This window comes from Struthio camelus, chromosome Z, assembly GCF_040807025.1.
Source record: "Struthio camelus isolate bStrCam1 chromosome Z, bStrCam1.hap1, whole genome shotgun sequence".
NCBI classification, from domain to species: Eukaryota; Metazoa; Chordata; class Aves; order Struthioniformes; family Struthionidae; genus Struthio; species Struthio camelus.
The window spans coordinates 85717636-85737556 of NC_090982.1; the positions used below are offsets into that span (position 1 = coordinate 85717636).

At 48.0% G+C, this 19921-nt stretch overlaps 1 protein-coding gene across 17 annotated transcripts in view; it reads left to right on the top strand.

The window, feature by feature from the left end:
- Positions 1-19921, top strand: part of CTIF (cap binding complex dependent translation initiation factor) — a 212650-nt gene that overhangs the window by 169481 nt on the left and 23248 nt on the right. For all 17 annotated transcript variants that reach the window (XM_068927875.1, XM_068927877.1, XM_068927878.1 and 14 more), the window contains one exon: positions 13616-13771. In XM_068927875.1, the coding sequence (XP_068783976.1) occupies positions 13616-13771 (156 nt within the window). The remainder of the gene's footprint in view (positions 1-13615; positions 13772-19921) is intronic.

Below are 19921 nucleotides of genomic sequence, written 5' to 3' on the forward strand. Positions count from 1 at the left end.
CCCCCTCCTCGAATAAATGATGCTAGCTTCTGTTCTCTGAGGATGAACCAATCTGGCTAGTTTCGTCGCGTGGTGTGCTGCTGCCAAGGCGTAATAGGGAACGCGCTACACTGTCGAGAAGGGCCGAGCAGGAGGTGCAGGTCAGCTGGCGAGATACACTGGGGAAAATAAACCCTGAGGAGCCGAGCATGCTCCGGGGAGCCGCGGGAAGGGCTGAGCGTGCATGCCGCGAGAGGGCAAGGAACGGCGTCTCTGGCGGGTGAACCCGTCCGGCACCAGCGCTGCTGCAGAAAGAGCCCTGGCTTTTCCTGGCTGCAGGGAAGGGCTCAAAAACGGATCATCAAAGTGTCTGCACCCAAACACAAATTCAAAGCAATCCCTATGTTGGCATGGGAGGCCGTCGTCAAAATGCCCTAGTTTGAAGCTGATCTCATGCTTTTGGGAACTTGGCCCCGGGGTTGCGTCTCTGCTGGAGCGTGTGGTTCGTGGGGCTGGGGGAAGCAATGCGATGCAGGTGGACAGTGGGAGGAATCGGGGAATCCAGGTCCGCAGGAATGAAGGGATGTCGCCTCCCCATCTGTCACTTCAGTGTCTCCCAGCGTGCAGAAGGTAACCAGAGGGTTTCCCAAAAACACTTGCAAATTGTCCCAAAAAAGGACACTTTGCAGCACCAGGTGCTAGATTCATGTAATAAGGGTGCTCTTCCCTTCCCTCTTTTCGGGGGGCAGCAGGCTAACTTTTCCTGCTGCCTCACATACTTGTCTTATACACCTTTTGAGATGTTCGGCTACTCTCGTTAGGCACAAAGCCACATTGACCAGGGTTTTGGAGAGGGAAAATATGTTTAATGGGGACTTTGCAGAATGCAAGTCTAGAGGCTGCTGTGATTTCCATGTTCTTACAAGCCTTGCACCGCAAAATAGGTCACAGCTAACCTGATTGCCCATAAAAATAATACTTATAGGAAAGAGAGCAGGAAATTCATACACATTTGTGTTTCTCGGCATTTCCGGGACTTTCCTTAGAAAGATCAGCTATGCTAATCATATCTCACCTTCATAATAACGTTTCTCATGCCAAAGTGTTCTTTGAGTACTTGTGCCTGTAGCTGCGAAGCAGCTATCTCTGGGGTGGAATAGAGCCACTGTTTTTTTTTTTTTTTATTATTCCTGGTAATATTTAAGTTCAAAAGCAGAGAAGGAATGAACTGGCATTGTGAGGAGATTTTAAGTAAATCAGACAGAATCAATATTAGTCGTCGTGATTCTAACAAGCAGCCAGATGCCCAGTGACGCCGGCTGTTTCTCTCAGCTGAAGGCAATGATGGTGAAAGCAGGTGGCTGCTGGAGATGATCCTGCTCATTGACAAAGACTATAAAGTCCTGAGTATCTTTGCTTGTGGTTAGCACTTTGCTGTGAAGCTGGGGTACTCTTCCTCCCTGCTTCAGCTTTTTTCTGTCCCTGTTTCTCTGGTGTTTTCTCTGTTGGTCTCCCTTCCTTGCTTTGGGGTTGTTTTTCTTTGGTCCTGTGTGGGCATACCAACCTTTTTCATTTAACCCTTGGCTACTGCTGCCCTGTTCCCTCTGGCCTTGATGTGTGCTTCCTTGCCCTCTCTGCACCAGGCATGCATGCTGCAGTACCTTGGTGATGCTCTGCCTCCTTCTGTGTCCCTGAGCTTGCTTTCACCCTTTGAGGCTCTCTGCACTCCAAGGCCCTTGGTGGCTCCTGTCTCCCTGCCAGATACTCTCTGCAGGGACCTAGAGATTAGCTTTGGCTCTCAGGGACACCAGCCTAATGTCTTCCACATGTTATGTTCTCTAAGGGATGTTTGTGGTCTGCTCTGTGCTTGGGTGGGTCTTATGCAGATCCCATGAGTGGTAAAGAAGGTGACTGGTTTGGATGCAAATGTGCTCTAGCCACTGCCTTTTGTTGGTTCCCTATATCCATGTGTCCCTGTTTGTGTCCCCTCTGTGCTCTGACTGTGAGGTCTGGTTGAGGGAGGTGCTGTCTCTTCACTATGTCTGTGTATAGAGCCTGTGTCCTGCTTTGTAAAACACGTACCCATGGGAGAAAGAGCTTTAAGGGATGGTGATAAATAGTTGTTATCCAGCTAAGATAAAGGCTAACACCCTCGCATATCTCTGTGAAGCCAGTGTTAACCCAGAAGGTGCTTGGAAGGAAGGCTGACAGTGAAAACTGAGTAACAAGAAAGACAGCTCTGTCACCTAGGTACCAAGTTGTGTTGGAGGAAGCATTGGTAAATAGCCCTCTGATGCAATCTGAGAGCATCAAAAGTGTCCCTCTCTCTTCTGTAACTAACCATCTATTTCCAGAGTGTCTGTGCTGTGCCTATTACCCTACCCTACCTGAAAAGTATTTGAAGAAATACTCCTGTGATAATTTGGTAAATGCCTATAACTTAGTAGTGATGATACTATATTCTGGTCAAAATGAGTTTTTCTGCCAGTGTGCAACTGGGCTGTAAACTCTGCTCATCCTTGGGACACATTGTCACCTTCAGACGTAACCACATCTGAACTCTCCTCTTCTCCCAGTAAGAGAGAAAATGAAAGAGGCAATAGGAGATGGTGTATTTTACTTTGGATTGCCCATGCTCTGCTTACTGTGCTGACCACACCTCTAGTCAAAAGGGTCGTGAAAGCAGGTTTTTATACCAGAACAACTGCTAAATGGTGTTTGCTGTTCTTGCTGTCCAGACTATGCTGCTTCATCCTCTTGATCATCTCAGAGCACCCACTGAGACAGTGCTCCAACATCTCTAGCAACTACTAGATTAACAGCAATGCTTTTATATTTGCAAATCCATTATTCTCTTCCTGCTCAGGTGTTGTAAAACTTGACTGAATTAATAATTAACTGCTTGTGTGTGTGCGCAGCTCCCAAGGACCTCAGAGGCATTGCAGACTCAAGCCTTCAGACACCCACATCAGGTGGGTGATTGCTGTTGATTCCCCAAATTTAGAGCCAGATGGAGAGGGTCACAGAGAAATCAGAGCTGATGAGGTACCCTGGTGGTGTGTTTCCAGATATGTGAAGTACCGGCAGCTGCTGTTGGCTCCAGTCTGCATGTCTGTGATAATCAGCTACCTCAGAGGAGGTGCCCCAAAAACTGAAGATTTAAAATGCGTGGGTTGCCCTGGTCCTAGGGAGTTTATGCAGCGTTTCCTAGCAAATCTTTGAGAGAGCCAGGAATCTTCTGACCTTAATTTCCCCTTCCTGCCTAAATCCTTTTGTGAGGAAGTACTAGTTCCTTGGTAAGAACAGGCAACACCAATATTTCCTTCTTGTAGGTTGCTTCTGTCTGACAACTGTATGATCTTTGAGTTGTTCTTGTTGAATAGATCAGCAGCTTTTATTGCAACAGGTTGTATTTCTTTTGGTTGTCAGCTGATGGTGGTAGCTACCTCTGTGATGGTGGTTGCTGGTGAGGGCCTGTACCCAGACCTTCAGTGTAGTGTGCTTTGGAGACCTCTGATAAATGACTGGGAAGAGCTTGGTGCGAAAAGCACAGCAGATTCGGAGAGCTGTGAGGATGATGAAATAAGGTCCACCTGAAAGGCAACTGATTGGATTGGCTGCTATTGCCAAAGTGGTCAAAACATGCTGAGAAGAGGCCAGTGTATGCTCGTATGTGTTGATGCGGCTTAGAGGAAATAGAGTGATGAAAACGTGCGGGAGTGAAATGCCTTGCGGCTTGGTGAAGCCCAGACCTTTGCAAGGCTGTGTACAGAATGTCATCTGTAATTTAAAAGGTTTATCTTTTAAATGTCAATAGCTCCTTTGTTGGAGTAATAATTATGATTTGCATGTCTCAGTCACACACCCCAAAGCACTTTGCAAAAGAGGATGAGTAAATTGTTCCTATTTGCCAGCTGGGAAGTCAGAGTGTAGAGGTGATATGAGTCCGTGCAAAGCTGAAAATAAATCTCAGCTTCCCAGAGCTGTCCTCAGTCTCTCATACTAGTATTGCCTAGTCCTGCTCTCTCTGCTTGGAAGCTGTTAGCTCCCCTGGTCGCTTATTCGAAGCAGTTTTGTTATCATCTTACTCTGCTCTTTTGTTTTGTTGAAGTAGCATGAGAAGGGATAGTGTGGTGGAGTCCAGAGCCTGGGGTTTCAATATGACTCTTTTGAGACAGTTGTAGCCCCTGCCAGACTAAGGATAGCAAATCCATCCACTGTTGCAAGAGCTACAGCTGGGTCTGCCAATAAACTATTCCAGTCTCAGCTTCTCTCTTGCTGACTAACTCAAAGTGGGGAGCTGAGGGGGTCTGTTCTTCCCAGGCAGGCTACAGCCACCTCCTACGGAGAGGTGATCACTAGGGGGAACATGGTGTGCTATCCTCAGGTTACCTGATCACTGCAGGGAATATGGTGGTCCTCCCACAGAGTACAAGGTGGGGTATGAACAGAGATTCGGGCAAAAAGCCTGGTTTTCCTTGGAGGAGAAGGCCCCTTCTTGGAGCCAGAGACCCATGGAAGAACAGCTGGTTCCACCTGATGAACCTTCCTGCTTTTAGGAATGACAAACATTCCTACAAACAAAATGACATCATGACCCTTGCCATGTCTGATTTCACAATCTGTGAGGGCAGACAGTGAAGGGTGGGGAGGCTGTCAGCACAGTCCTTAGCCATCTAAATAAGTGGCACCTCCCTCCTCTTCCTCTCCTGCTTGTAGGTGTGTGAAAGTTTTGAGGGATATTTCAAAGAAACAAGAAACCTAAGGGCTTTATCGCTCCTTAGTGTCATGTCCTGTGTTATCCAGAAGACTAGTACAGCAAAAGAGCTTTTATTTTTGTGTATATGGAAGGTGGTGTTTCTGTGGAAGCTGTCAACTTGGTATTAGCTCTGCGTTGAAGAGACTGTGAGACCCAGGCAGGTGATAGTCCTGATGGGACTGCTACATGCAGTTACCTCCAAAATCTTCTTTTGTGAAGTCTCCAACCTTGGAGATGCTCAAAAGCCAACTGATATGGTCCTGGGCAACCTGCTTGAGTATGGGTTTGGACCAGATGATCTCCAGAGGTGGCTGCCACCCCCAACTGTTCGGTGTTTTCAACCGGAAACCCTGACAGTTCATCTGTTGCTGTTGGCCACAAATCAACATGAAGATGGGCACAGTTAGGTGGGCAGTGATTCGTTTTGGCTTGAGAATGAGCAAACCCTGTGAATGAGACAGGATTTAAAAAGCATCCCTTTCATGGCAAGGGCACTTCCAGTGTGAGGGCATCATATGCCTTGACTTCTGTCAAGAGGGTAGATCTTGCCCCAGAAGATGCTGTGAGCTTTCAATATGCCATATTACCAGGATCTGTCACTGAGCTCTGCAGGTCATGGGTTTTGGGTCATAACCCAAGGCCAGCAGTATTCAACCACCTTGGTCTGCTTTGAGTCCATCCTTGGTCTCCCAGGATGTCCATGGCATACTGGGCAGCAGCATGTAGCATTTTTTGACCTTCAGGGGGGCTGCAAGGAGTGACAGGCCTGCCTTGAGGCTGGAGCTGATGTGATCTGATAGACAGATGATAACAGGGCTAATTAAGGCCCTGCCCAAGTATAAGCCATTGCTCAAAGACACTTGATCAATCCCATCTGCTGTCACAGGTCTCAAGCACCTCCTGAACATCATCTGCAAATTGGTGGTTGTGAAGCTACTTGTCTAACTGATTACATTGACTGCAAAGCAAGGCTATGCTCCAGAAGCCAATCCAAGCTGGGACCGAAGTGCTCATATTTAAATAACCCACGTTCTAGGGAATAAGAGTGATATTAAATATACGAAGTGGCAGTTATCATAGTTGTTTCTGGGAGGATTTTGTGGGGGAGCAGCCTGAGGGTGTTTTCAGGAGCAGATGCTCTGCAAAGCCTGTCTGTAAGCATAATTGGGAGGAAAGAAGAGCAACATAGGTCTGGTGCTGTCCCAGCTGGTACCAGGCAGCTCTCTCCTAAGCTGTTTTTATATATATCACAGGCCCTTTCCAAAGAGCCATGTAAGGCTCCAACCTTTTGTAGCACTTGCCAGTAAGATCAAGGAATTAGCACAGCCTCTCTCAGCTTTTTATGTAGTGCCCATCTCTGCTGTCTAAGCATTATATATATGTTTTGCACAGTATTTCTGACTCGATGTTTTCTGCCTCCTTGACAATGAGTAAACAGCAGAGCTTCCAGAAGAAGAGCCTTGTGTTTACAGAGCAACAAGCTCAGATGTGTAATTTTTTTCTCCATCAGAAGGTGGTGATGCTTAAATTAGCCTAATTTTTATCCCATTGTAGACTTTTTGCCCTCTAACTTGCTGCTGACACTGTCAGCCATGAGTTGGTGGGCCCAGATCTGGGGCAAAGTTATTTGGGTGTAGCCTTAAAAAGAGAGTGGCAAGCTCCCAGGGGATGAATTTCAGCTGCAGCTGTCTGAGCTGGAGTGAGGGCTTAGATCCTATGGTCAAAATGCAGTATTGCTTCTCTTGCTTGACTCTGCTGCCTGACAAAAATGGTAGAGGAGAAGAGGAAAGATCTTGTTCTTCTCCTGTGGAGTAGCTAGTCCTCTTACCTCGTATAGTTTGCTCCTGGTGTTTAAGAAACCTCATGCTTGGGCCAAAAACGTGGCATGAGTTGCATCTGCACTGGGAGATGAGCAGAGTTTGACAGGGTACAAGACTGGAGAGCCCCAAGATTCAGGCGTTTTTCTGTTCCTATTGCTGGCAGCAGCTCAGCAGTAGCTTGAGCTCAGAGAGACCTTGCCAAGCTTAGAGAGGGTCAAACCTCAGATGCCAGATGGTGGGCTGAGCTGTGCCCAGACTTCATCCGTACCAGCATGGGCCACCCCTAACATAGGCAAAAAGTGCTCTCCTCCAGAGTATGAGCTGAGGTGGCCTCCTAGTATAGGCTTTGGAGCACAGGAGAGAGGGGTGTCTTTTTTCCTTCTACCTTTCAGCCCCTTGAGCACCCACGTGGTGTGGCCCAGCATGATGAATGTGTGACGAAGTGCTTGGCATCCTGCCTTCTGCTTTGTGGCCCAGTCATGTCCTGTCTGAAACCTCTCCAAAGGTCCCATCAGCAACCCCACCACTTGCTGCATGGTTTTCTAATGAACTCTTCTCCCAAACCAGGCAGTGAAGTGAGGTCGACCTTCCTACCTGGTATAAATACATTTTATTTTAAACTACGGACACTGGAGGAAGGTCATCCAATAAACACGCTCAGATTATCTACAGGCCAGAGCACCCCCAAATTAGTAATACAGTTTGTGTTTAAAAATACAATCAAACTGATGAAAGATAATTTGCTTACTGCACTGACATCACAACCTAAGCATGGGGCAAGCCAATCCATGGGTTATTTTTATATAACTCCATGAGGCATTTCCAGAGCAAATAAAGTTCATTGGGCTGGGCAGTGGCCATGACATCGTGTTTCTTTGTATGCTTCAGCCTTTTGAAATCTTCTGTTCCGCTTTGCGTTCGTGATCCAGAGGTCTGCAGGTCGTTCTTGCAGCATGGCTCATAAGCTACAGGATCGGCAGCCTACAGGACATGACACCATTGAACATGGCTGTGCGGGGGGAGTCGAGGCAGGGATTTTGTTCTCAATCTGCCATTGGCCTGCTCTTTGCTGTTGGATAACTCTTCGTCTCTCCCACCTTTTGATCTGGCTTTGTTTTGGTTGCGAACTCTTTGGGGAAACAATTGAATTGCTCTGCACGTTTTTTGTGCCCAGTCCTTTAGGTCACCAGTCTTGCTGGAAGCATTCTTATAGTCTAAATAATAGCAGTACAGTTGTTTTGGGCTGTGACCCACTGAGTCATTGTTTTTGAAACCCTAGCCCAGTGCCGTTCTTCTCTCCCTGGGTGGGATTCCTCCAGCTAGCTGTTGGTGTCTGTAATTCAAGTCATCCTCGTCACTCTTGATAGTCAATGGGGAGCTGGCCAGTACTGTCGGCAGAGCCAAGGCTGCAATCCATTTCGACTCATGCAGCCTGCATTTGGCCAGATGAATCACATCCTTAACTCTGTTGACCAAATCAACTAGATCACTGTTGACTTGTCTTGTCAGACTGCTCGGAAGGAAGTGTCTGCGACACGGGCACCCAAAGTGAGGTGAGACGGCCTCTATCTGGGTGACATTTGTGTTGGCTCACCCATCTGTGTGTTGTCGTACTAGTGAATCCTACTGCCTTAAGGCCAGACTTAAGCTCAAAGCTCCCTGTGCTGTTTCCCTCCTGCCCACCGTGAAACCATGCTCACCGCTACCCTGTGTGGGATAAAAGCAGAAGGTCTTTGGGATGCTTTGAAGAGAGACCGCAGGTGCTGCAAGTTCAGCTTTCCCTGAGGTCCCTGGGCGTTGATTCTTGACTGTGGGCAAGCATGGTCGAAAAGTGTAATACCTATATGGTGCTTTTCCTACTTTGTCAAAGAAATTGTCAAATATCATCCCCCCTATTACAGAGGGAGACATCAAGGCACCACGCACAACGGTGCAGTGACTATTATATAGCCAGGGAGACAACAGCAGAGCCCAGTTGTCTAACCAGATGTGGAGGCTGCCTGCTAATGGCTTTTACAGCAAGTCTTTTCCCCACTTTTACGCAGAGCAGCGGCATGAGAGTAGTACTAATGCAGCCTGAAGTAGTCTTCCTGCACTGTATCTGCTCGTTGAGATTGCCTTCATCCCAGATCTGCCCGTAGAATGTTTTCCCCAGTCTGCTCTGCTGAGATTTCCATCTCGGATATTATTTATTATTTAGTGGTGGAAAGTGTTCTGGGACACTGTGGGAATGCGTGTTGCTGCATTAAATAAAGTTGTTCAGACATGACATGTCACTAAAATACTAAGCATGCTTTCTTCAGCAATGGATAGAGTCAAGTGAATAATTTGCTACAAATAAATGCACTCAAGTAGCTTAGCACTCATGGAATTTGGGACAGGTTTCTCCTCCCCAGTGGTGGGTGGCCATCGCTACCCAGAGATAGTCCTCGGCAGGGCGTTTGACAAAAGCCCTGAGTCAACAGGTTCACTCCAGGGCCAGGGAAGGTCCCGGGACTCTGGGTTCTTAGAGCAGGGACGTTTTGTTGCGGTCCATCTTCTGCGCTTTTTTCATGAACAGAGCCGAGAAACGTGCTGTCGCTCTGCTGCTGGTAAAAGGATGCAATGCACTGACGTCCAGGCCCTCTTTCAGTGCAGCAGAAACTAGCAGTTAAAGGGCTATCCCGCTTTTACAACTGAAAGGTGACTTTGCCAAGACCTGGTCTCCGGTATGGATTTAGCGCGTTACAGTGAAGAAATGAGAAGGGACAGAATTGGGCATGAGGGGTTATTACCAAAAAAGAAACAAAAAAGTTTTCTTAGGCTAAGAATACTAATGTTAAAGTTGCGTGGACGCTTTCAAAAGGCACTGTACGAAGGGGCACGTTTCTGTCTTGACTGAAGCAGGAGAGGGCACCTTTTTCTCTTTCCATCGTTTCGCAAATTGCATGTGTATGTGCATGCACGCCTGTGTGCAAGAACAGTTAGCGTGGGTTAACAAATGTGTCTTAGCGTACCGTTAATCAGGCTTGGTTAGTGATAGAACGGGTGGATTGTGCTGACAGGGCAGCAAGATGGCGAAAGTTGCGGATGTCTGTCTTTAACCTTGCAAAAAAGAGATGGGAGGGCGAATCTTTAAAGCCGGTTGGGATCCATCTACGGGAGTTGCCGCCACTGTGGGAACGTCCATGCAGACATACCTGCGCCAGACTGGGGCAAGTTCAGCGTGGTTACTGAAAAGTAAATGCAAACTATTTCCTTCTGCTCTGAGGGAGTTACTCCACAAGTGCAAGTGAAATCTGGCCCAGCCTGAGGCCACAAATGAAGCAAGCTGATTTTCACAGCAGTCTCCTGTTCGGGGTCAAAATGGGCTGCGATGCCAGCCTCAGGGGGGACAGGGCTGCCTCGCAGCCCAGGCCATCGGTATGCCATGCAGCTGGCGTGGTGTGCCATCTTCTGTTTAGAAATACTACCGGAAGGTTGTCTCCATCTCCCAAAATCTCTCGGCACATCCTCGCTGGAGTTTTACCCTTTTGTGGCACCAAAGTTAGGGACAGAGTACTTTTTTGATGTCTCTGCTGGGTAGTGTTGCCCATGTGGTGTTGTATGGTGAGAACTGGACATGAGGTGCTGCCTCCCTTCCCACCAGCAGCCTATGCCAGGCCTGGTCTCCCCTTCCTCGTCCTGCAAACAACAAGCGATGCTCAGACCACTCTGACAGGTGAAGGTTGAGGTGGGAGCCGCTGTTATTTTGTGTCCCTTACTGTAGCCACCACAGTGCAAAGAGCTGGAGAGAGCTTGGTTACAGAGAGCAGCAGAGGTGGGCCTGAGGTTGTCCCTGAACCTGTTTGGAGGTTACAATTGCACAAGCACTGGAAAACACGGTGGTTTGAACCATCTGAGGGATAGCAGCAACCTAGGATCGGGTCCTGCTTTGCTGAGCGTTCAACATCAGTGCCAGGCCAGCTGGCTCCCCTGGGAGAGCTCGGGACACCTTCAACACCAGAAGAGCCAGTAGGTTGTGGAGCAGCAGGGGACGAAACGCTGTCACTGCGAAGCAGCAGGGTCCTCCAGGGAGGCTCTTCCTGCTGATGCACAAAGGCGAGAGATGTCAGATGGGCTTGATGCAGCTCAGGGAAACCTTTGGCATCTTGCAGTGTTTTCAGGCCCTTTCTCCTGCTGTGATGGGCAGGGAGGGCGGTCCAGGCTCAGCGTCAATAAAGAACAGCCTCCAGGTTTCCCCGGCTGGTGCCTTACAGCTGCTATCCCACCAAAGACAGCTCTGCTAAGACTCATGTGATTTGGTCTCCCTCATCACAGTTAAAAATGGCACATCTCTCATAACAAAGAAAAGCTTTTTTCCATTCCAAGCAGTTAGCCAACGTCTGCAGAGATACTTTGGTTCAGATCTGAACAGCAACAGGCAGGTTGGATCTCAAAGCAGGGCAGGTATTTATTTCTCTGACACAATTCAAAGGATTTTCCTTGCAAGACTGTGAAGCAGAGCAGTGTGTTTGAAGGAGAAATGTAGAGGAGGAGTTTGCTGTGGTATTTTTTATCCTTTCCCCGCAGTTTCCCAGTAATCGACCATGAATTACTTATTGCAGATGGCAGTACTCTGCCAGCAGTAAATAAGGAAAGGTGTATTTTCTACTTGAAGTGTTTGAGCTGGCAACAAACTCATCTCTCTGGACATGATCAAAACATAAATCTCGTATTTAAACTGCAAGGTATCCCAGCCTGGCTGTGTCTGATAGCTTTTAGGGATGATAGAAGGACTGCCTGCTTAAGGAAGTTTAAAAACACAGAACGTAGTTTGTGTGTTGACCCACTGAATCTCTCCGAGCAAATCCACAGGGGATATGCATATGTACTTTTTTTTCCTTCCCTGCTTGCACGGGGCTGTTTTTGGCTTGTCTGCATAACGCACAGTGCCAGAGTTCATGCGGTTATCCCGAGCAGCGAAGAATTTCCCAGTGTGCCCCGGCAATCCCGAAACATTAAACGGCTTTCAGGACGGATTGATGTGGTCCCCTGCAGGAAACAGCAGTGCGTCAGCAAATGTTTCCAGGCAGGAAACTGGGGTTTGTAAGGGAGCCTTCAGCTTTGGAGGTGGAGAGGAGGACGGCACGGGGCATCGTGGGGCTGGCGAGAGGTACGTCAGGGCGTGAGGTTCGTCCATGGAGAGTGAGAGCATGGCCATCCATTGGGCTGTGGCAACGTGAGCACGAAAGCCTGAGGAGATTGAGGCTCACCTGCCGGAAAGGGGAGGACGAGCCCCTTCCCATGTCTAAACACTTGGGTGTTTGGGGTTTTTTAGTTGCAGAAGGATATTTCTCTTCAAGGTGTATTTTTTTTCACTAAAAAATGAGTGAAAGCTCCAGAGCAGATAATTGAGTAACCCTGGGGTGATAACCTGAGCTGGCAACTAACTCTCTCCTCCATCACCACCCTGGGACTGGCTCAATGGAAGGAAGAACTTTTTAACCTCCCCCAGAAAATGTGAAAGGACCCAGCAGTATTTGGCTGCAGGTTAATCTCAAGTTTGCAGACGCTGTTGGGCAATTGCCTTGTAGAAATGGGTGTAGAGAGGAATTAGTCATCGCTGTTTGGTTAGTAAGTGGCTCAGTTATTTTACAAGTCTTTTTCCTGCATATGCAAATACTTTCTTTTTTTCCTTTTGTAGTGAAACTTATAAATAGCTTCTTTCTTGGATCTTCTGTACATACGGTTGTGTCATGAAAATTATCATCGAGCTTTTGCCTCGCCTTCTTTAGTAGCTGCTTTACCTACCTTTGTTTCAAAAGAAGTGTCTCCCATGTGTCGTCCAGGGCATGAGCACGATCCTTGGTGTGGTGGCTTTTATATCTCTCTGACTGTGCAGAGTGCAGCTGCAGGTTGGGGCATTAGGAGCAGTAACGTCTTTGTGTCAGGCAGTAAGAATAAACTGAGATGAAAAAGATACAAGATAATTTATTTAGTTGGTGGATTTAACGTGTTGTGCAACCCACATTGGGAACACACGCTATTATAGAGCATGAACTTGTCTTATTCTCTAATTTCCACCTTCATAACATCTACTAATTTTTAACAACAAGGAAAGGTCACTGTGGAGACAGATAAGCAAAGTCATGTGAGATATCTTGCTAGAAGCTCCTATAGCATCGCTGAGAGGTCAGGGAAGTGCTCTTAGCTCTGAGCGCTGCACGCACTCCCTTGTGTCCTCACTGTCAGCTGTGTTACCCTCTAGAAGATGTTTTGTTTGCTTTTCTATGTTTCCCCTTGGTCTTCACAATAAACACACGTTCTTATATCCTGCTTTTGAGTGAATCCCCCTTTTTTCCCCCCCTGTGTTTGGAGGACTGGCGGGGAGGCAACCAGCTCACTGCACACTTCGTCCTGATGTTGCTCCATAAATCACGTCATTCTCATAATCCTTGGTCATGGCAACCATGCAGTTCAGGAGCAAGGTGACCTTTTAATGCCAACTCTGTGCTCCCCAATCTTCTGGTCGAGCAGGAAGCCAGTCTCCTGCTCTAATCTTATGAGACCCCCAGGGAGAGCAGCCGGGGGCTTTGGGAAGCCCCAGGCCTGATGCATGGTCAATGCTGCCTCTCCTGAAGATAAAGGAGTGAAGGACATGGGCAGACTTAGCTGGTGTCCACCAAGGCCAGCCAGGCCACCCGCATTCATTGTGTACCTCTTGCGTTTCAGCTGTTTGTTATTGATTTTGTTCAGTTTTATTTTTGCATATGGAAAAGAGCCCTCATGCCTGTTAGAAGAGGTGGGGGCAAGGCAAGACAATGAGGAAGCCATCTGTATCTCAGGTTGTGACAGTTATTGCAGAGGTTGTTGTTATTTCTACAGTACCTGCTTTTTGGTGGCTTTGCAGTGTTGAAATTCCACTCCGCTTGCGTTGAGTAATCTCCTCGCTTGTTACTAAAGAGTCAGTCTGTCTCTCTTTCTCCCCCCACCCCAAGTTTCAATTTCCTCTTAATTCTCTCTCCAGACAGCCGTTGCCTCTCCCGTGGCACTGCGGTTTTGCTGATGCAGCCTGTTGTCTCTATCCCTCTTGCAGAAGGATTTCACCATGAGGGAGGAGTTGCAGCAGCGGGACGTGGAGCGCTGGCTGGGCTTCATCACCTTCCTCTGCGAAGTCTTCGGCACCATGAGGAGCAGCACCGGAGAGCCCTTTCGAGTCCTTGTCTGTCCCATTTATACCTGCCTCAGGGAGGTAATGCCATCAAAGGTTTTCCTTTTCCACCTATGGACTAAGCCACTGAGTGACAGTAACGGTTCCTTGATATATGCTTTGTGAGTGTGAAAGCTCCTCACCCTAAGAGTGCCTATGTCTGCACGGACAGTTGGCTTTTCCTGCATGTTGTGATTCTACTAGTTAAAAACACATGTTCCAAGGTTCCTTTGTTCAAGGTTCGGTTTGCAAATCCCAGTGTTGCAAAAAACCCTTACCAAGGGAGCGTCATGGTTCTTAAAAGTAGGTGAAGCCACCCCCTCCAAACTGCCCAGGACAGCTGAACGTCCAGGAGTGTTTCCTAGAGGAGAGAGGTGCCCAGGAAGAAGAGGATGGATAGCTTTTACGTTAGGCACTATACCAAAACGATGCAACTTGTCAGGGAAGAGGGTCCCTGACCTAAGGAACTGACAATCTTACGGTCTGAATAGACAAAACAGACTGAGGGGAGGAAAGATATAAATGAAATGCGATGGCTCGAAGACAGAGAGGGGGAAAGGTCCCAGATCTCATTACTCCCAGCCTAGTGCAGTAGAAACCAAGCCCTGGCAGTGAGATGGGAGCGTTTCAGTGACTGAATTCTTGATGATGGTGAGCGTGGTTTGGTCTGGTGGTAGAAATCTAAATGGGGACAAATATAAAATGAAACTCAAGTGTTAATGTTCAGAAGAATGAGAGAGAACTTTTCACCATCCAGTCTTAAAGATGTTTTTGTCTTCTGCAGTTGATTGTAGAAGATTTTCTTAGAAAATCTGTCTTGTTGCCCAGGAATGGAGCTGTGAATCTCAAATGGTCAGTAGTGCTTCTGCTGGGCCATAAATAGTTTACTGCAAAATAAGTTCTACTCCAGACCTTGGGCAAAGAAAGGAGAGGGGAAAGAACTGTCAGTAACGACTTTTTACGCACATGGAAAGTTTTGTCTGAATGCAAACACGGTATGAACATTTGGTCTTCACAGTAATACTGTGAGTAGAGTTCACAGACAGTGACTGTAACAATGAAAAAATCTCCGGTAATCTTGTCTAGGCACAAATATCCAGGAGAGGAAAGAGAAGCTAAGAATAGCATAACTTCCCCAAAATCTCTACCCACAGCAGTATGCGTCACCTCATCGGGAAGATCTTGGCTCCTAACAAAGTCCCCATTCCTGTTGGCTTCCCATCAAAGTCATGACAAAATCCAGGCCTGGTTCTCCCACAGTTTTTCTCTGCTCACTCCTGTCTGCCCTCCATGATGTCTTGTTCCCTCCCTGTCATCATACTGGGACATGGGGAGTGAATAGCAATCTGAAGACACATGGAAGGACATGTGGACAGCAGCAAATGAATTTCCTGTACCAGTGGTATTTTTTGCTGCAGGAAAGTCCCATAGAAAACCTTTACTAATTACATCAAGAAGTTGTCCATAAGTTTGCTTTTTAAAAAGATGTCTCTGTTCCTATGCAGGACAACTCTGTCCAAATGGTTTCTTTTGATGGAGAATAACACTCTACAGCTTAAACTGATGTTGGCGAGCCCTGCCAGCTTTCCTGCCCTGAGATGACTGATCCATGACTGTCCTGCTCTGCAGGGTTGTGACCTTGACTCACACTGTTTCCGTTCGATGGCTCTGGGTTGGGTTTTTGTGTTGGTGCCGTTTTTTACTACAGTCAGCTAATCCTGTCTCACAGGGCCAGCCCATGGGAATGGGACCAGCTATTTTGTCATCGGTGGTGGGTGGCAAATTCTAAAACAGTTGCCAGAGCCGTGCCAACAACATAGCAATAAACGGGATTTATATTTGAAAATTTAAAAGTTAGTGCAACCTGTGATGGGTTTTTTACACACAAAATAAAGTCACACACCACCTTGGGATCTCCTGGCAGGTTAGAATCTTTGAGGACAGAGTCTAATACTTCCCTGCAGCTTAGGAGCAGCAACAGCTAGAATCCTCTGGGGTTAAAGGTGTCTGGCAGGAATAGTCCAGGAGATGTTATGGAGCTCTTCCAGCTGCACCCAGGAAAGGACTGGGACATTTGTGCAGTCCAGCTCCACTGAATGCTCCACGAGACAGTGGAAACTTTAATTGCTCAGAGTGTTGAAAGAGACTGTCCCCTTTCTACATCCTCTACTCCTCATCTCCCAGCACAGCCCCTCTCCTGGCCCCTCTCCAGGCCTCAGGAGCTCGTTCACCCTCCCTGAATCAGCAGGGATTGGGAGTTTACTGGGTTAATGCTCTGCTCCTTCGGTGAGTTGAACCAGTTCACCAGAAGATCAGCTAAGTACCAAAGCCAATGCAAGAGAGGAGCAGGCAGCTGGGAGAAGAGGGAGGAGGTAGAGGAAGTAGTACTGTCCCTTTCAGCCATTAGACTGTTTCTGTCCAGGTGAGGAACACCACCATAATTTAAAGCACAGCATCTCCATCCCCATCATTTGTCTCCTTTAGCTGCATAAACCATATTTGGGGCCTAGGCTGCTTGAGCTCCTCTTTAATATGCATTTGGTGCATGCCAAAGAAACGATGCTGCAAGGGGTAGCTGAGCAATGCTGCTGTGGTGAAGAAGGCAGATGAGATGAGCTCCCAAGGTCTCTCCGTCTTCATCCAGGGATGTTAAAGCCTACCATAGTGTTGCAGGAACTGTGGTTGTTATCTTTGGAGCTGATTGGGGTATTTAGACATGCATCGCATATTTAAAACCCTTGGTGAGCTTTGTGAAATGTGTGAGGTGGGCTAGTATCCCCTCCTCCACCTGCCAGGGCAGGATTATGTGTCCTCATGGCTTGTCCAGTTTGGGAATGACCAACAGCCATGGGAATTCCTCCACTTGCCTCAGGACAGGTTTGCATACTTTAGTAGCTCTCATCATAGTTTTTTCTCCTTCCTGCTATTCAGCGTGTGTGTGTGCATGTCTTTGCCTCTCCTGACTTTGCCTCCTTGGATGTCCCACAGCAAATCCTCTCTCCGCTGCCTACAAAAGTGTGCGCTTAGCTCTCTCTGCCTCCATCCAGCCATTCTTTGACAATAAATCATTATTAGAGGCAAGATAACGTCTCTGTCTCTGCCTGTCCTTTCAGCCTGTCTTGCTTTTCAGTTTCTCTGTCTCTGTTTTTTTTTTCTTTTCCCTTTTCCTTTATAGCTTTGGCAGACTCAGCCAAAGGTCAGCAAGGGAGTGAGCAAGAGGAAGGGGAAAGTTGCATGATGACTGAGGCAGGAATGTCTCTTCCCTTCCCCCAGCAAGGCTTCCTCTCCCGGGCTCCTTTCCTCTCTTCCTCCTGAAAGGGCTTATTAACACCTTCTCTAATTGCCGGAGCTGGGCTAGGGTGGGCCATGGGGAGGAAGCGAAGATGGCAATGAAGCCATTGGTGCTGGGTGGACCCAGCGTGTGGTTGCCTAGTGAGGAGGACTCAGAGGTCACCACGGCTGCTTTCCTTGCAGCAAGGGAAGCTGCTGTGTAAGGGAAGGCGATGAGTAAGCCTTGGGCTTTGCTGCGTGTCAGCTCTGTCTTGTCTTGCTTGGACTGGGGGAAAGCTGACCTTGGGAAAGGTGAAGTGAGGTGGGGACCAGCGCCGGGAACCTGGCTGTGGTGCTGGGCAGCAAGGCTGGTGTTATTTATTGTTCGGAAAGAGAGTGTTGTGGACGGATTGGTTTTGTGGTTCAGTGGCTAGACTGAAAAAATCAAAACAGAAGTTCATTTCAGGCTACGCTGGAGTGATAAATGCTCAGGTTTGTTGGTTAATCGAACCAGAATTCATCACAGGCTGAATGAAGCATGTCCTTTGGGAACCAGGCAGACCATTGCACTTTGATGTCAGGCACGGGAATGGGTTTTTACTGATAGCAAAGGAAATTTGAGTCAGAACTGTATCTTCACTTGGACGCTTGGGCAACATTTCAAAAGCCAAGGGAATGGCTTTCTGCTTTGCAGAAAGGTGGCCCCTACCTGGCAGAGGAGAGGACCGGAGTTCAGAGTCACCGAATGTGGGAACCAGAGGCCAAGAATCAAAATATTTAATTTTTAGAACTGTTCTGAGGTTTTGGGGTGAGCGTTGTGCAGGCAGGATGGGAGGCATATTCACAAAAAGGTAAAGGGGGTCAAAAGTGGGATTTCAGGCAAAGATATGGTTTGCCAAGAAAAGTAGGAAGTGGGTCCAGCCCTGGTTAAAAATGCTTTTACACAGCACAGTGAATTTATGTGGCACTTTGGGTTGAAACACATTTGCTGCTTGGAAGAATATGTAGTTTAAGTTGGACAAGGGAAATGAGACACCCAAACCCAACCCGAAGATTGTTATTATTGACAGCTGGGGGTTATGGAAAGGAGTGCTTTTTAAAGAAGGCACTCAAAGCAGAGCGGAGAGCCCCTTTGCAGATGAGAACCAGAGTACTATCGCAACCCTTAAATCTGGGGAGCTTGGGAAAAGAATAACAAAGCAGAAAAGTTAAATATAAATAAAAAGAAAGCTTTCCTCCTATTCATCCCTCTAAGCTTTGGGGAATCCAGAGTGACATGGAAAAGGGCATTGTTCCTCGGGAAAGGCTTTCCCTCAGGGACATGCGGCCTTTCAGTCTGAGCACAGCAGGCCTGGCCCTTGCCTGCCTGGTTCCAGGAAGCCGGTCCAGCCTGGCTCTCCTTGCACAGGACTGCAGTCCACACCACTGGTGAGGTCTTCCAGGACCACAGTCCTCGCTGAGCTTATTATCTGGTCCAATGAAAAGGCTTTTAGCGTTTTTAGGAAATTGTCCTGGCTCCCTTGCTCGAGGGCCTAAGCAAGAGGGATGTCCCATTGTGTTCTCCCAGCCCTAGAGTCATATGTGCTCAACGGTGGCCTCATTTTAATTCACAAAGCCACACCAAATTTGTCACTGTAAATCTCCTTCTGCCCCCTCTAGGATGAAATGGAGTTAACTTGCTGACATCCTTGCCACTCTGAAGGCACTGTGGTGTGACCGAATGCTGAGGGCCATATTCCGCCGTGCTATAAAACTCAGCTGGCTTTTCGGATCAGTGCCCATTCTTGGCCTACATACTTCAGTTTGCGTGTCCTCAAAAAACAGCTGAAAACGGGAGAGCAACCAAGGGACTTTGTTTGTTCCTGCACACCCATATTTCTTCTTTTTTGTGGCCCTTGAGCAGAGTCAGCAAATAGAGGAGTAGAAAATGGTTTAAGACCAAGGACCAGCAAATGCAAGTTGAACCAACAGCAGGGTAGGGGCATTCCAGTGCCTTGTGGTTGATGTAGCAAGTATCCCACCACTGCTACAAAAGTAGAGATAATAAATAATACTAGTTATGCTGCCTCCAACTGCATCTACTGTGTGTGCGTAAACAGTGTTGGCGTAGGTCAGCCAAGCTCACCACCCGTCCCACTTCATTCCCCTAGCACTAGTGAATAGCCTCCGTGAAAGAGGCGCATTAGGTCCTGAGGGACTTGGAACAGATCTTGGTGATGGCAGGCAGTGGCTGAGGTCTGCTGGGAAAGGGTTGTAACCAGCTTAGAGCCACTGCCATACTGTGCTAAAATAGGGACAAATCTGTGGTGTCAACGGGTTTGGCTCCTCTTGTGTCTCAGTCTCATCCTCAACGGATGTTGTTCAGAGGCCAACCCAGGAGGTGCCTCTGGGCCTGGGAGCTGCCACCTTCCTGCCAGCCCTTTGCCAGGAGGAGCCGGTTTGGGCCAAGGTGGCTGGTGTCAAGTGCTGCTTTGGATGTATTTGTTTATTTTTGTGAAGCCACTCAGCAGTCAGACCTGGCTTTACATCCAGGTAACCTGAGCTGTTGCCTGTGGCAGGAGAGCAAGGAGGTGGGAAAACTGGCTTGTAGATCCTAAAGCTTGAGAGGTGCCAGGTGGGGATGTTGCTGTAGTCCAGCAAGATGCCTTGCCAGTTGGGGCCCCACAAGGGCCCGTGGCACAGCATGAGCACCACAGTGTGGGCTCTACCTCCCTCTCTACCTCTATCCTGACCCTATCTCGCCCCTTACTCCTGCCTCTCCTTCACTGTGCAATCCCCCAGTGCTGTCCATGGGTAGGCAGGGCTTCGCAGTACCTCTGCTCTGGGAAGAGGTAGGGAGCTGGACCTCTGGAGGATGGAGGTCCCTGCACCCCTACACCTGGTGCGTCCTGTTCAATGATTCAATTTGAAAGGGACCCAAGG